The sequence below is a fragment of the Apus apus genome, chromosome 1, assembly GCF_020740795.1.
Source record: "Apus apus isolate bApuApu2 chromosome 1, bApuApu2.pri.cur, whole genome shotgun sequence".
In the NCBI taxonomy this organism is placed as follows: Eukaryota; Metazoa; Chordata; class Aves; order Apodiformes; family Apodidae; genus Apus; species Apus apus.
This window is the reverse complement of record NC_067282.1, coordinates 100,256,623-100,274,101: the sequence shown is the minus strand read 5'-3', so window position 1 is coordinate 100,274,101 and position 17,479 is coordinate 100,256,623. Positions and strand designations below refer to the sequence as shown.

The following is a 17,479-nucleotide window of genomic DNA, read 5'->3' as shown; positions in this document are numbered from 1 at the left end:
CCTGGGAGGACCCCATTTGCCTCGAGGTCCATTGCTACTGGAGCAGTAAAAGCATCACACTGGTAGCACTGGGGCTGTCACCTGGCACTGGATTTCTGGTGAAGCAGACGGGAGCTTTCCTAGGCTGCTGAAAGCCAGACCCCATTCTCCCCTTCTGGAAAACGTGTAGCCTAGCTTGGGATCTCGGGAAAAAAAGTGTGCTGACAATAGCAGCTCCCTTGCATTCTGCAATCAACACCCTTCACCAGGCACCTAGGGCACTCCCCCAGTTTCTGATTGAACCGCATGGATTTATCTTAAATTTGCTCCTGCACACATGTATAAACTCGCTGCTTTACTCATGGATTTAAGAGAAAAGAGCTATTTTGGGGGGCTGTGATTGAACATCTCAAAGCTTAGTTTCCATGGTTAATATCTGTCTTCAACTGACATGTTCTATAAAGCTACAAAATTGTTCACCAGTAGGTTCTCACTTATCAGAAGCAAACATCTTTCCTGAAGAACAGCTGTCTGCATAACCTCATCCTGTGATTCTTACAGAAGATGAATGACTAGTCAATGAGTAAGAATAGGTTGTGTTCCCATTTATGAAGAAATACTCTGGTTTTAGAGTGACCAAAATTTTAACAGTTATGTCTCAGCTTCTAAAGGCAGTATTTATAGGGGCAGGGACCTCTATTCAGGAGAGATGGCTTTCTTGAGTATAAATATAAACCTAAGTTTTCCAGTGGGCATAAGCATACTGACCTTCTCCAATAACCAACGCCCTCATTAAACTGGATACCTGCTCTCTTCCTCTTGCTAAACACCACCGCAGTAGAGAGACTGTAGACTGCTGACAGAGGCACCTTGTTCTGACAAGCAGGAACAATTGTTTCCAACTACATAGTCTTGTATGCTCTAACCTACACAGGAAGATGAAAAATTACTCTGTGAAACAGAGTGCTGCACAAGAAACAGACTTCAAAATGAGTTGTGGTTCATATTCCAAGCTCCTCTTCTCACTTTGTCTGCAGGAATAAAGAGCATAACACAGAGAGATCCTACACATGCAAGTAAGAGGCATACAAGGGCACTGGTGCAGAACTTCAGAAGTTGTCTTCCAATGAAATTTCTTTTAAAAAAATTAAATTAGGATGACAAGTATGTTGTTCACTTCCACATTCCTACTATCTTACAATGAGATGATTACAGAGCATAATTATGCAGTCTTTCATTAGCTACCTTTTTTCTAAGCTAGGACATAAGCAAACCTTTAATTACATCCACTTTATTCAGCAAGACTATCAAACTGTTCTTGTTCTTTTTAATTCTGAAAATATTAGCATATTCAAAAATCGGATTTAACAATTTGTGTGCGCACAGTATATAAGATGTAGATGCTTTTATTACAATCTTCCTTGCCACATATTTTAAAACAAAATAAATCAATACAATCACCATAACACTCTCAGACAACAAATGAACCCCATCCAAACAAGATACAGTTGAGATACTCAGAAAGGCAGTATAAGTAGCTGAAAACCTTGGTCCTCTGATTTCTGTTGTATAACACATTGATTATAGATTTTTCCCACCTACAGTTAAAATCAGCAAACAAACATTAAAGTTAACCATTCATATGGCAGATTTCTAAAATGTTTATATTGAGTGTGAACAGCACTGATTTCAGCACAATGTCCTTATGCATGTCTCCCGAGGAGGTATATCAGAATTTTAAACATGTAGAGACTAATCTGGGCCCAGAATAGAGTAGAACATTTTAACAACTTTTGGTATCTCCTGCACAACGGCTCCACAGACACAGTAATCAAAATGGCTGACCACATACACTGCCAAATTTATTCCAGAAAAAAGGGATCTAACACAAATTACTTCCAGTAAGAAAAAAAGAAAGAATGGTGGAAGAAGTTGACTGGACACAAACATCAAGCATTCACCGCTGCCATGTGCACAGGCACTTCAGCATCAGAAGCTGCTCCACTGCCAACTTCACAGATACACGTGGGAGTACGAGTGGCACTGAAGTTAGCAGTCCCTACCTGGTGAATGCTGGAGTGGTGGGTTATAGAAACCTTTCATGCTGTTAGGACGGTCGTGGAGAGATAATCGATTAGTTATTCACTCCACAATCTGGGCTAAAGTGCTTGTTCTCTTGTAATCAATTAGTACCAACATTGATTTAGACTAACGATTTTTCTTTACTTAAGGATCTGCAAGTGGAGCAGACAACCGTGATAAGTCTCCTCCAAGCCCTGAAGTAAAGCCTGGGCAGCTACCTAATACTGAGACACTTTTCAGCTGCAGCAGAAAGACAGCAGGAACTTTAGAGGCAGATGCAGGTATTACATGCAGGAGAGGAGGGAACAGAACATTGGACAGGACTGTGCTGAGCCTTTCAATTTTGTTCTACAAACTCTCTGGGCAAAGTGCTATGTTACTTTGAACAAATAAAAAAGCATCTAAGTATGTATATGCAGACATTTAAAAATCCTTGTTAACATGTTGTGACTACAAAACATTAGCTACAGATTATATTTACAGATAATTCCTGATGTTTGATGCTGTCAAGAGATGTCAAGCCCAATTCTTCACTGGAGACATAAACCTGACCTAATTTAGATCAGGTCAGTGGGAGTTTAAAACAGATGTCACACAACCAACTCCCAGGGACGTAAGCAGAAGCAGCTAGCAGCTCTACAGAATCCAGCTACTGCAAAACAGGAACTTTTGAATATTGAGCACATTAGTATGGTTACCTTTTTATTTTTTAGCATCAATATGTCAAAGATTCTAAGGAAGGCATGAATTACTGGACTGAATCTTTCTTGGAAGCAGTGGGAAAAGATCATACCTGACAGGTATAAACTGCTCCTACATCTCTCTCTCTCTCTCTTTTATGGCAAGGTCAGGGTTCATGATGGTTTACAGATGAAACGTTATTTGTAAGGTAGCTTTAAGATTCCTAAATTCCAGGCTTCTTTATTTCAGTGAAAACCAGCCCTGCCTTTCTCTGAATTCCTTCGTGAAAGTCTGTTTTTAGTGCCAAAAGCAGTTGTGCTGTCTCATACTTACTAAAAGGGTTTTTCCCACATGTCCATGCTTACAACAAGAACACTTTCTTTGACAGCATGTTTTGACAGTGCACACTTAATCTGGCTTTCAAAAAATAAAGGCCAAGTTTAACTCTCCTTTTGATACCCTGATGTGAAGAACTGAAGAACCTCGATTTTCCACTGCATTAGTGCAGAGATGGCCACCATAAGGTTCTCAGTTTGGCACCATGCAGCTCCCAAGACAGGCCATGTTATGTGACTAGCAATGAAGCTAATGCTGGTACAGGGGATGCTGTGCAATCCACAGCCCTGGCTATAGGACAAAGTGCACCAAGAGCCACTTCCAGAACCAGCTGAGCTCTGTGCTGGCCCTAGAAAGCAAGTGCCATTTACTGTATGCGGATTGCTCCTAGGATTTGTCTAATTCTTGGCAATCTGAGGGACATAGTGGAGGTCTCAAAGCTTGGCCATCTGAAAATTTTTGTACGTGACCCAGAGGAGCTGCAAAACTGGACACAGGTGGGTGAGGGTGTCAAGCATAATGCCACGAAGTCAACAAAGATATTTACAGGCAGGGAAGTTCAATATGTTGATCCCTTCATCCCAAGAGGACAGTAAGAACTATACACTTCCACATGAAACAGTCTAATTTTAAAAGATTAATAAACTCAGAGTTATGTTTGGAATATGGCAGGCAACACTTTCATCAGTGCTAAAAACATTTAAATCCTTTTGTGTTCAACTACTGAAATGCACCACCAGCTAAAGTATTTAAATACCTTTGCTGAATGCAACTATCTCAAAAAATTGTATTCCTGGCACAACTGCCCATGCAAAAAAGCAGCTTACCTAAAAAGGGGACAAATTATTACTACTGAGCTCTTTTCTAGCCTATCTGGAAGTGTGTACTCCAGAAGGAAAAAAAACAACTTGCAACCATTTAAAAATACAGTGCTGCAAAGAAAGGCCATTTGTTGTACTTCAAAGAATCACAGAATGGTTGAAGTTGGAAGGGACCTCTGGAGATCACCTAGTCCAAGCCCACTGCACAAACAGGGTCAGGTACAGCAGGTTGCTCAGGGCCATGTTCAGTCAGGTGTTAAATATGTCCAAAGACAGAGACTCCACAACCTCTCTGGGCAACCTATGCCAATGTTTGATCACCCTCACCGTGAATAATATTTTTTTAATGTTTAAATGGCATTTCCTGTATTTCAATTTGTGTCTGGTGCCTCTTATGCCTTTGTTGCACACCACTGAGAAAAGCTTGGCTCTTTCTTCTTCACTGCTTCCTATCAGATCCTCATATACCCTGTTAACATAGTTCATGTCTTTTTACATGTTGGATACCAGCCATGAGCTTATCTCTGTTTCTGACTGCTACTTGCAGTGATTGTTCACATCACCAAAATTATTATTGCTATAAAGTTATTTCATGGCAGTGGTTACTAAAAACTGTGGCAGTAACGTTTTGTAGGTAATTTCTGGGTTTTTTTGCCTTAAAATTATCAAGTGATTTTTCTTTTTCATTTTTAATACCAAATGCATGAGAGGAAATAAAATTATTATTAGTTGTTGAGAGTAAAACCCTGAAGTTTCCATCCTATGTTTACTGCAAAACATGCTAATCTCTACATTTCAGTTGCGTCAGAGATACGGAAAATGAGTAATATATTATGAAATCTTACTCTATGAATAAAATCTATTTAGCTAAAAATTCACTTTCAGAATAAATTACTCTTCTACTAGGTGAAACCAATTAACTTTTACAATGGCAGAAAATCCACAACAAATGGTGGGACAAGTGAAGACTTCAGTGGCCCAAGCAATCTCCAAACCAGCTGCTCTGGGGACTCTGAAGCTATGCAAGTGACACTGGAAGTTAGGCAGGTGTGATGAGGAAGGTGCAGGAAAGGTGTCTGGGAGACAATCAGGAGTGAGTTTCCTGAGCATACTCAGGTATTAAAGAAAAATTCAGCACTTCCCTCTAAGGCAAATCTGCTTCATGCCACTGCAAGTAAAAATGCAATTTTAATATCCCTATGTCATCTGAGACACTAAAGCTCATCAACTGAATTTGGATTTAACAACCCACTAGACCTCATCTTGGAAGAACGACCTCAGTCCCATATGGAAAACATACAGGAGTATGAGTGGTAGTTCCTGTCAGCATATCTGCCTGGTAGTTCCTGTCAGCATATCTGCCCTACTGGTATATATATAGTGGTGATGTACACGACACTGAAACTACTAAGAATCTCATTTTGAAGCCTTATGATGCAGAATTTTTAAATAAAGATGCATTAATAATGCATTTCTGTAATCTCTAATCAGTGTAGGGTGCAGAGACATTGTGAACAAATCCCGTGTTTCACTGCATTTGGTAAGCATGTGTAATTTACTAAACTAAAAATGTTACTTTTACCATATTGCTTCATTGATAAGCCTGCAAATAGTGCTCACTATTGTGGAAGTGCCCTACGTAGTTTGGAAATACCTCCACCCATGAAGAACAAACTAGGGTAGCCAGCTTTCAGGGTAAGAGCTGCTTTCTCTTTTGTCCTTACAGAATGTTTGATGCTAGTTAAAAACTAAACAAAAATCAAATCTGGCCTCAGAGGTAGAACTACAAATGCTACTGAATAAAGATACTATCTTATTGACGAAAATGTTTCTGGAGCAGCTTTTGGAAGAAAATCATGAGGGCACCTACAGACATTAGAAATAAGCAGCCAGTACCTGCAAAAACTGAAATTATGCAGCTGTCCATTGGCAAGAAACAGGAGCAGTTATCAGTAACATGAATGACACCTCAAGGTCACTTCACAGTACTTATAAATGCCAAACATCTTCAAAGTATTCCTACACACAAGCAGAACTTTGTGTGTAGTTTTAACCCTGCTTAGTTTCATAGCAGCCGAGATACTGAATACCAGAGCAGGTAACCAGATATCTCCAGGAAAGGGGAGCATGGAGCCAGCTCCATTGGCACTAGATGCTGTCCTGAAATATATTTTCCAGTCAGTCAAGCATTCCATTAGCAAATTCACATCTAAAGTCTTTGGCAAGGCAGAAAACATTGTACTCTCTTGCCTGGGTAATTACACAGACTAAGTGAATTTGACAGCCATTTTGATACCTGGTAATACACTTCAATCCACACTGTTTTGTTTTTAAAACTGCACAAGGCCAGCACATATGTTTGAGAGTGGGTATCTGCCTATGCTGGGCACTATTTCATGAAAGTCAGTTTTCTGTCACAGATCTAAGGCAAATATTACAATTTACAGGAAAGAAATGAGGACATCAATACATTGTGCGTTATTGGAGACGTACAGCCTTTATAACACGGTGGCTTTCACTATGATCTCTGGGTTTTCTATGTCCTTTTTGCTTTGGACCATTCTCAGTTCCAGCTGGGCTGAGTTTGGTTTGTTTCCTTCTCCAGCTTGTGCTAAAAAGATGACATCAGAATGTCAGTAAAAACAGCAGGTTAAAAAGAAACAAGTTACATTGCTCTGCCACCCCACTATTTTTTCTACTCTCCTCCCCTCCCCAATCTCTCTTACTACCCTCTGCTAAAGGCTTCCACGGTGGACGATCCAGGCCAGCACTGTGATCTCTTATCATGCCTGTTCTGTACCTCTCTCCAGGATAGAAATGCAGCTCTGATGCTATTAGAAAGTGACACAGATATACTCGGAGAACCAAGAGATCCCATCTGGATCTCCTTAGGAATTGAAAGGCACAGGAACTCCTAGAGAAGCTAAAAAAACCCACTGTTCACATGGAAAACAGATTGTTTATTGTTAGTTGATAAACCGCTCTCAAAACTAAACACACACAAAAGGAAAGTGAGCGAGCTGCACTTAAAAAAGAAGCTCTATTGCATGTCAAACTCAGGTCAAACTCAGCATTTCTTCAAGTTCTTCCACTACTGTTTTGCAAAGCAGTCAAGTGCAGCCAGCACGACTGCAGTCCCACTACAAGGTGAACAGTGACATCTTCAGTCGGGTGTTGTCAAAAATAGGCTTGGAGGACACAGTGAGGAACATGCACTGACCAGACTACCAAGCTCTCATTCTGTAATTTCTCTGTCTGCTTCTGCAATGAGGGCTGCCTTTAGTCAGAAAACCTAGAAAGCTCTCTGAATGTTTCCTCCGATGCAAATCCAGACAGAACAAGGTTGGAATAAATTACCTTTTGCACTCTTAATGGTCCTTTGCAGAACATGTTGCATGGCTGACACAGTTTTTTCACATGCCACCTGCATTAACATAATATATTCAGGTTTTAGTAAAATTTTAGCTGCCTGCGGTTTAATACTATTAATTCAAAACCCCTGCTATTTAGAGGCAAGTATGATGCACAAGATGCAAAGAAGATGACAACTACACAATGCAGTTTTTGGGAAAAAAACGATTTAAACTCTCTTAATTCTCACAAAACAGGTATTAGAAACCGTGCACCTGTTACGTGCTTAAGCGAAAGAAACAAAACTAGATCTGCTAGATGATTTTCAGTGCTTATTAAGAAATGACAGTAAAAAATATAATTACAATCATGCATGAAGTCTCCCTCTCTCTCTAGAGAACCTCTTATTGGCAAAATTACAAAATCCATGTCACTCAAATGCAAACGTCCAAAGTTGTATAATGTTTAGGGAACAGGAAAATTCTGCTTTTCTTTCTCTGAGGTGAGGAAAAGGAGTCAAAACAGGGAAGAGTCTTACGTAATGTCACAGATTAAATGTAATTTAAAAAAAGAAAGTCTAAACTTGGAGAGACACTAATAACTTCTCCCACACCTTCAAATTGTTTGGATGCTTATGTGTCCATGCCAGAAGCATAGCAGCAAACAAGTCTCCAGTTCCAACAAAGACAGCATCCACTTTGGGAGACTCCATTCGAATTCTTTGTGTCATCTTGGTACCATCTGCTTTAGCTACAACACAGATAGACAGTTAAGTAACAGACATGGCAATGAATACAACAGCAATTTAGAACAGCTGTAATTTAAAAGTGATCACTAGATTTTAATTCTTTTGTTGTTTGGACCATAAAAGATTTTAAGGAGCATTGTGCCAGCTCTTTTAAAAGGTACACCCTTTCAGAACTTGGACAAGTTAGGACAGCACTTACAGCTTACAGACTCTACCTACTTGAGGGGGAGCAGGAAGCTAGCACCTTCATTTTCATGGAGGATTGAGAGCCACCTATTTTTGTTCAGACAGCAGTAGCACCTGGCTCAGGAAATGGTGTATTTATGGAGACCATTGATTCTGAGACAGGGCATGCCAAACCATAATCTATAGTATCTCTGGGCTGTATGGAGGCACAAGAGCAGCTGCAGACATCAGCAGAGAGTATCAGATCCAGGTGCCATATTGTAATCACCATTGGAAAGATCAAACTTACTCCAGACCTGACACATATAAGTGCCAAGAGATACTGATTCCTTAGTGGAGTCTGTTTTAAATATCAATACTTTTTTTGGTCTCTCAGTAGTCCAGAATGTGATACCCACATTTAGATCACTTAGACTAACAATAAAATAATATACCAATGTTACATAACTATACAATTCTCACATAAAAACAGCTCGTGACAGTCCAAAAATACAGTGCATCTTGGTCAAAGTATAGAAGAGGAAATAAAGAAACTGGAGAAGGACATTTTAAAACCTAGCAGGGCCAGAAAAACCTGCTAACAGGACAGTGTAACTTTTCATAAAAACATTCAACACATTCAGAGTTCCCGTTTTATACCACTACTACTTGTCAGGGCCACTTACTAGGGACTTTAGTAGCCCTGGTCAACCTCACCAAGGACATTCTCCAACCATGCACTCTCTGCCCACTTGTCCAGGAGCAGCACAAAAGCTCAGGCCTAGGCACAAGCATCCTTGCCTGAGCTCTGCTGTTGTAAGTCCTGACTGGATTTTCCAGATTAACCTCAGACCTGGCTTGTCTCACCTTTCTCCAGTGATCACTGGACTGTCAATGGGACCTGTCTGCCATCACCACCCCTGTCTGGCTCACCTTATTTAGACACTGTGGGCCTCTGCCCTGTTGGTGAGGACAGTACTCTGTGTGTTATGATCACACTCAGCTCCCAGCTTTTCTTCCCTCATGTGGGAGGCTCATGCTTATTGCTCTCTGGTACTACTGTAGAAGAAGCTCCCTTAAGGATCTAAGCTTCTTCTATGAACTACACCTGGGTCTGATGAAACCACTTCTTCATAAAGTGAAACCACACAACAGTTTAATAGAAAGCACTGTTAAAGGAAGGAGTTAATTCCTTACTTTTTCTGTGGCTTCCCAGAGCAATTAGGTAGTCATTTCCTAGAGGTGACTGCAGATCTGAGCTTGTGATCACCACAGTCTCTGGTCCCATGGCATGGAGCATATCCATTACCTTTCCATGTGCAAAGAAGGCAAGCATCAGTGACTGCAATGTCTTTTAATTAAACCTAGAATCATCCACAGTACTAAGGATTTTTAACAAGCACCTTGTTTTGGCATCTTTACTCAAGAGAAAAAAACAGTTTCTACTCAGAGAATTCAATTGAATTAGGGAAATTAATTTGAAATACCAGAATCAAATGTCTGTACTTAAATTTACACACTTCTTAAAACATAAAAGCACCTCTGTATTATCTTTGGATGCTCCTCTGAAAAGAATACAATGTTTCAGCTGTAATCAGATTTTTTTGTCTCCATCATGTTTTCAGAACATACCACCAAAAGAATAAGAGAATAAATACACAGACATGCATGCTGGCATCTTCAAATGCTTGCTAGAAAGACATTAGCTCCAAGTCAGGAAGTCTTATCTAGCTACTACTTTAAGAGTTAGCAAAAATTAAGAGATAAATCAGAAGCACAACTACGCCTGCTGCAAACTTCTTTTTTCATTCTGTTTCAAACCCCAAATGATACCTGTAAATTATGTACCTTTGCAGATGCACTTCCACTGTTTGTGTTCCTCACTTAAATTAATTAATACTCTACTTCTGACATCACAATTGGTTGCTACAGAAGTTACTATGATTTCACTGAAGAAAGAGCAACTTCAATAACAAGTTTAGCATAAAACCACAGATAAAATATTAATTCTCCCAGAAGAGTTTAACTAAAAAGCCTCTCAGACTTGCTATGATTCATGGGCAGCTGAATGATAAGAATTTATTTCTGCTATTTTTAAATTATCTGTTGATTTTCTTTCTTGTCTAAGCCTCCAAGATTCTTCAACTGTCAGACCTCTTTGCACAGACATCAGCTGGGTTTTAAAGCAGCAGTAAATCCACCAGCACATACTGACATAATCAATCTGTGAAGTAGTACTAAACTCCTTTTCATTTCTCAGTCATAATTCACCACAAACCTAATAACCAGTATTTCTAGTTGTAGGACTTAGCCCATTCTACAATGTTATTATGTCATACTTAATTTTATGTTAGAAGACTATACTGTCATCACTAGGCCTTGCTAAAGAAATTAATGAAAGCATGTTACCATAGAAATTGATGCCAGAATTCCTACCACCTCCAAGGGGGGACAAATTCCAGCATGGTTTGTTATTCAGAAGGATAGACTTATATATGACATGCAGCATGGGAGACAGTCAGATTAAAATATGCAAGCAAGTATTTTTAAAATGGAATTATACTTCAGAATGGAAGCATCTCTTTAAAAAAGATTTTTTTAAAGTCATCACAGATAAGAGCTAGCACATCAGTCAGACAGACTGTCAGAAAACTAACTTGTAAAATTGTTTAGCATGTGCAGCTGAAATATGCAAACCTAAAACTAATGGCTGCTCAGCTAACAGTGTTGTTCTCAAGACTGTGGTCCCACTGGTGAGGATCAGAAGAGAAGAAATGAGGCGTAGTTAGCAGCTAGTGGCATGAAGCACAGTTCAGCACCCTTGCCCAGGCCAGTGTGGAAATGTAAAACTGGGGGGGAGCGAGAGGGGCACAAACTGGAAAAGCTGAGATATTTGGAGCTGCTTCCTGCCATGAAGAGATGGTAATCAACACATGTAGTTTGACATCACTGGGGGAAAATAAAACAACAAATGTTTGGGCTAACAGACCCCAGCTACTCTCCAGGGTGCCACTGCAGCTGCTGTTTGTCTGAAGACTGTGTCCCTTTGAAGTTCAAAACAAAACGGGAAGAAATGGTATCAGCCCATTATGAAAGCACTTGACTAGTCAAGAAAACAAAGAGCTCAGCCCTTTTCAATACACCAATAAAATAATTTTCCTATTTTACCAAACCCTACAACTTTTTTTTTAGCACTTTGTGTAAAATGGCAATTCCCTGCACCTCACTACAGTGTATTTGCAGACCACCTATCATCTCTGTATGGCGATGAGAGTAGCTATCAATGCTGTGCAATTGTCTGTTTTTCACTAGGAAGGATGCAAAGGCGTCAACCAGTCTTGTTACTTGTCTTTATAGCCTATCCTTTTGCAACCCAGGCCTCATCTTCTCTGAGTCAATTTAAGGAAAAGAAACAAAGCACCAGCAAGCACTATCAAGCACTATCAGGAAGAGATTCAGAGTGTATTCAATCAACCCTTGTAAGAATGGGCTAGTAAGCTCTCTCCCTTGCAGTCTGTATGGGCGAACGAGAAACTGCTGTCCCCGCTCAGCTTTGCTGCTGCACGACTCCCATGCGGACAGCAGAGGGAGCGACTCACGCAGGTTTTTAATGCCCAGAGTCACGGGGGGTCTTCACCCCAACCAGTGCATTTCCACAGAGCTGACAGTGTGTGGTTACTTGTCATGTGTGCTGCTACTTCCCTTGTCATACTGCAGGAAAGCAAGCTCACAGAGATCTACTCATTACCACTGTAATGCCTTTATCTGAAGTTCTTTTGGGATGTTTCTTCATAAGTCTGTCACTAGAACACAAAGTGATTTGTGCTTGGAGTACACAAGCTTTAGTGATAAATGGAGAGAAAGGGCAGAGGCCAAAGTGACTTCAATATTAAAGACAAATGACAAACTGCAGCACTGCAGACAGGAATACAGAAAGAGATCTTGGACATCCTACCCCTTGCCTACTTACCTCTAAAGCTTCTTTCTCTGTGTGAATCTTCCTGCCCGTGAGTAACCTGAGAATGAAACAGAAATCTTAAAAGAGTCCGTGTTCTCCAGGCGGAGACTGCATTGTTTACTCTTTGAAAGGAGAAAAGCTTGGACTGCACCATGCAGGCTTAAATTATGTGTAAATACATGGTCTGTGATACCAGATCACTGTCATTAGAAGTTATGTACACAGATAAACAGTGCTTCTGAAGCAGACTCACACCAGTCCTAACTTGCCTTCTGTAGAGATCCCTGTATCATAAAATGCCCCTGCAAGTGTATTTCTCTCCATCTCCTATGCAAATGCTCCCTCCCCTTAGGGGGACAGCCTATGATGTACCACTGCATCTCCTGACCAAAGAGTCACAGCTACACAGACAGGACAGGCAGAAAAATTCTTAATTCCTATGAGATGTTGCCACAGAAATACTACTTTCTGAATCTCATTTTAGATGTTTGAGTCAATTATTCCAGTTTTTATATTCTGACATATAATAAAAATCTTCCTATGAATGGTAGGGATGGGGAAGGAAAGAGGTATTTTTTTAACCTGCCCTAGATACAGCTCTCTGGAGACAAAAAGAAGTAATAATGAAAATGAGAAACAGGAGAAAACAAGAAAAATCTTTTCCTCAAATAACTCCTAGATTTTTAATTTGTTTAAATATGGAACAGTTGGAGATTTGCTGGAAGGCATCACTTGAAAGTAACAGCTAAAAACCAAAACCCACCACATACGTACAGCACCGGGCTGAGACACATAAAAGAGAGGGTATCAGTCTTCCCTGCTTTTATCCCCAAGTTTATTTGCCTATAAAAGGAAATAAGTACTTACTCAGCTTCAAACTGGTTAGGAGTAATTATATCAGCAACAGGTACAACTTTGTCCCTGTAGACTGGGAGCAGATCCTTGGGCACATACTAGGGGGGAAGAAAAAGTATTGAATGTTGTCAGCAGCATCCGAGATGTGGGAATGCAATTCTCCTTCCCTCAACTACCATTCATGCTGCCCAGTGTACTGTTATGCAGCAGGAACTGCAGTGGCAATGCATCCTCCAGCTGATGACAGTAGAGCTGACAGCCCTTCCTTTGCTGGAGGCAATAGGAAGCACCGCTAAGCAGACAGGCCTAAACTGGCAACATAAAAAGGAAGTGATGCCTGGATGAAGAACTTTTTGGGTCCCCTCTCACCAAGGTGACACAGCAGCATGAGGAAATACAGTGTCCCAATATGCAGAGCCTTTTCTCATGTCTCTACCTTAAACAGCAAAGGATGAAATGCATCCAAGGGTGCTGAGGGAGCTGGCGGAGGTCATTGCTAGTCCACTCTCCATCATCTTCGGTAAGTCATGGGTAACTGGAGAGGTGCCTGAGGACTGGAGGATAGCAAATGTCACTCCAGTCTACAAGAAGGGCAAGAAGGAGGACCCGGGTAACTATAGACCGGTCAGCCTCACCTCCATCCCTGGAAAGGTGATGGAACAACTTGTCCTTGGCACTATCTCTAGACATATCAAGGAGATGGGGGTCATCAAGAGCAGTCAACATGGTTTTACCAAGGGTAAGTCATGTTTGACTAACCTCATAGCCTTCTATGAGGAAATTACTAGGTGGATAGATGATGGTAGAGCAGTGGATGTGGTCTATCTTGATTTCAGTAAAGCATTTGACACCGTCTCCCACAGCATCCTTGTAGATAAGTTGATCAAGTATGGGTTTGATGATCAGGCAGTGAGGTGGATCAAGAACTGGTTGAAAGGAAGAAGTCAGAGAGTTGTAGTCAATGGGGCAGAATCTAGTTGGAGGCCTGTGACTAGTGGAGTCCCCCAGGGGTCGGTACTGGGACCGGTGTTGTTCAATATCTTCATCAACGACCTGGATGAGGGCACAGAATGTACCCTCAGCAAGTTTGCTGATGACACCAAGCTGGGAGGAGTGGCTGACACACCAGAAGGCTGTGCTGCCATTCAGAGAGACTTAGACAGGCTGGAGACTTGGGCGGGGAAAAACCTGATGAAGTTTAACAAGAGCAAGTGTAGAGTTTTGCATTTGGGGAAGAAAAACGCCATGCACCAGTACAGGTTGGGGGCTGACCTGCTGGAGAGCAGTGTAGGTGAAAGGGACCTGGGGGTCATGGTAGACAGGAGGATGACCATGAGTCAGCAGTGTGCCCTTGTGGCTAAGAAGGCCAATGGCATCCTGGGGTGTATTAGAAAGGGTGTGGTTAGTAGGTCAAGAGAGGTTCTCCTCCCCCTCTATTCTGCATTGGTGAGGCCACATCTGGAATATTGTGTCCAGTTCTGGGCCCCTCAGTTCAAGAAGGACAGGGAAGTGCTTGAAAGAGTCCAGCGCAGAGCCACAAGGATGATTAAGGGAGTGGAACATCTCCCTTATGAGGAAAGGCTGAGGGAGCTGGGTCTCTTTAGTTTGGAGAAAAGGAGACTGAGGGGGGACCTCATCAATGTTTACAAATATGTAAAGGGTGAGTGTCAAGACGATGGAGTTAAGCTTTTTTCAGTGAAGACCAGTGATAGGACAAGGGGTAATGGATACAAGTTGGAGCATAGGAGGTTTAAGATGAATATCAGGAAAAATTTTTTTACTGTAAGAGTGACAGAGCACTGGAACAGGCTGCCCAGAGAGGTTGTGGAGTCTCCTTCGCTGGAGACATTCAAAACCCGCCTGGATGCCTTCCTGTGTGATGTACTCTAGGTGACCCTGCTCTGGCAGGGGGGTTGGACTAGATGATCTTTCGAGGTCCCTTCCAACCCCTAGGATTCTATGATGATTCTATGATTACTGCTGTTGTCTTCCCACATGGCATTTTTTACTGAAATTATTTACTAGTTTTGATCAAAAAATGTTTCTTTGTCAGCATGCAGTACTGGCACACAGAACCCTTCTGCCACTGATCATAGCCCAATGTGTAGCAGCTGTTTGATCATACATGCAATAAGTCATCTTCATTTAGGTTCAAGGGGTATGTCAATTCACACGATTTCTGACAATGCCAGCCAGGTTACAAGCCAGAACAGAGCTCTTGACAGAAGATGAGGGAACTCCAGTGAGACAATAAGGGGGAGCAGGGGGACATTTTCCTGCAGATAGGGTCTGTGTTCCACCTATTGACTCAGAGAGTTGGAAATAATCCCAGAGCTAGGCAATCATCATTCTTCCTCGATACTATGGTCATTCAAATGCAGGAAATTCAAGCACAAACTTAGTTGATGCTGGGATCCAAAGCCACACTTGTGTAAAGTAGCTTTATTTTTGTATTTAAAAATTAATAAAACTTTATATAGCAAATATTCACCATAAAGAGAAAACAAACAGGTAAATACTAACCATAGAGCCTTCTCCATTCCATTTGTCACCCATCACTGGATCGCATACTGTAATAGAATAAATCTAGCTTTAGAATTGGGGGACAGTTAGAGACTCTGGTGGAAGGGAAATGTTTTAGGTAACAGCAGTGGTGGCTATGTAACAGCACTGAACGCTTGACAGCTCACATATTCACTCAGGTCTTGGAGAACACACAACCTGCTGCAAACAGAGGGTTGTAGTCAGTCTTTCCTACCTGATTCCATTATATTATGTCTGAAGGTGATGGGGATGACAGGGTCTGACTGCTGGGAGTGAAGGGGCTTTTGTTATGGAAAATGCAGAGCCCTCTTTTTCACTCCCCAATGCAAAACTATGGAATATCAGTATGTTGGGGAAGAAACAAGGGTAAAACTAAGAGCTGTGAAGAGAGTCCTATTTTTACGTTAGATACATGCCAAACGTACAGACTAAAATGCTCTGTGTACAAATTTTAAAAATATGTGTATTATAATGAAACAAGAAAATCCATGCCAAAGTACATAAATTCATACTTGGTATAATAATATTAACACATATTTGGCACAGGTTCTGAATCATGAGCAGTATTAACAACAAATTCCAAGTGCCCCAGCTTCAAAGCAAGAATGGGAACAGCCTTGTACTTTAAAAGGAACACTTTTCATTGTATTAACAGAGCTTTTAACAAGGTAAAAAAAATACAAATCTGAAGGTATCAAATCAATGTCCAATCAGTATATAAGAAAGTTACTATGAGTAAAGAGAGGGTAACTTGTTCTACGTTTAAAAGTATTTTCTTTAAATTACAATCTATTTATTAAATATAAAGGATCTTAGAAGCCCAGCTGTATTCTCACTATCTGACCACTTCCTTCCTGTTCTCAGTTCTAGCATATAGGGGTTATGATCAAAAGTCCTAAAACGCTCAAGAGTGTCATAAAGGAAAAAGGAGAATCTTTTTTCTCAGGTTTAAGCCTGATGTGACACATTAATGACAACAGTTGCTAGAGTCTGTTATCTTTGAGTGCTTCCAGGTAATATTAGCAGAAGACAGAGTTTAAATAGCCTTGGAATTTAAGCAAAATTATGAAGCCCGTAAGGCACAGTAAGACACTTACTGAGGTGTAACATGAGACCATGGCAGGGCAATATGGGAGAGTATATCTTGCTTTTGACTGACTTGGAAATCAAGGAGACACTGCAATTATCAGCACTTTCAGCCTATGCCTCTGAACTACAAACAACAGCAGCTGGCTGGGATTTTACAAGCCTTTATTTTGATACAAGCTATCAGTTCTCAAGACACACACACCACTGGACAGGATAATGCAAGAAACATACTGAAAGGCATAAAATCAGAAAGATAAAAAAACAACTCCCTCCACACTGAAAAAAAAACCTTAGCTAAACGATCAACTGGTCCCATCCAGATCAGAACACAAAGCTGTTTTGAAATGCTGAGTAACATCGGACCAGCGTTTTCATCCTAAAACATGAAAATGATGGGTATATACAATGACAAAGTAGAAAGAATTATAATACATATCCTTACCATATACTAGGTTAGAATTCTGTTGCTTCAACTCCTTGATAATATCCACCACCATTGCAAGAAATGATGTGTCTCTTGTATACCCTATGGGCAAAAAAGCCACTTATGAAGTCTATTTTCATTAACTTTTTTTTTGGTATTACTATTTTTTTATAGAAATGTTACATACTTCTCATTCTTTTGAACAATGCATTCTTAAAACAAAGGCATGTTAATATTTCATTCAGGAATAATAGCTGCAAGACAAACTCAGACAGTGCTTGCACAACTACAAACACAACCTGAAAAATCCATTTGCTAAGTATGTTATTACATGAAGTTTGTGACTTCTTTCAAGGATAGAAAGGGTGTTTCTCTATTTCCCAATCACAAAGAACCCATTTATCCTGAAATTAATTTCCTTAACCTTAGTTGAGTCCACTTTCTGT

General features: G+C 40.6%; 1 protein-coding gene across 1 annotated transcript in view; it reads right to left on the bottom strand.

Annotated features, from left to right (window-relative positions):
* Positions 1-1,254: 1,254 nt before the first annotated feature.
* PDXK (pyridoxal kinase) overlaps positions 1,255-17,479 on the bottom strand; it is a 44,373-nt gene continuing 28,148 nt past the window's right edge. Inside the window, exons 4-11 of the mRNA XM_051608635.1 lie at positions 17,052-17,135; positions 15,500-15,546; positions 12,989-13,074; positions 12,134-12,179; positions 9,361-9,472; positions 7,864-8,000; positions 7,257-7,323; positions 1,255-6,510 (exon numbers count right to left, since the gene is read on the bottom strand). Coding sequence (XP_051464595.1) covers positions 6,398-6,510; positions 7,257-7,323; positions 7,864-8,000; positions 9,361-9,472; positions 12,134-12,179; positions 12,989-13,074; positions 15,500-15,546; positions 17,052-17,135 — 692 coding nt within the window. The 3' untranslated portion in view covers positions 1,255-6,397. The remainder of the gene's footprint in view (positions 6,511-7,256; positions 7,324-7,863; positions 8,001-9,360; positions 9,473-12,133; positions 12,180-12,988; positions 13,075-15,499; positions 15,547-17,051; positions 17,136-17,479) is intronic.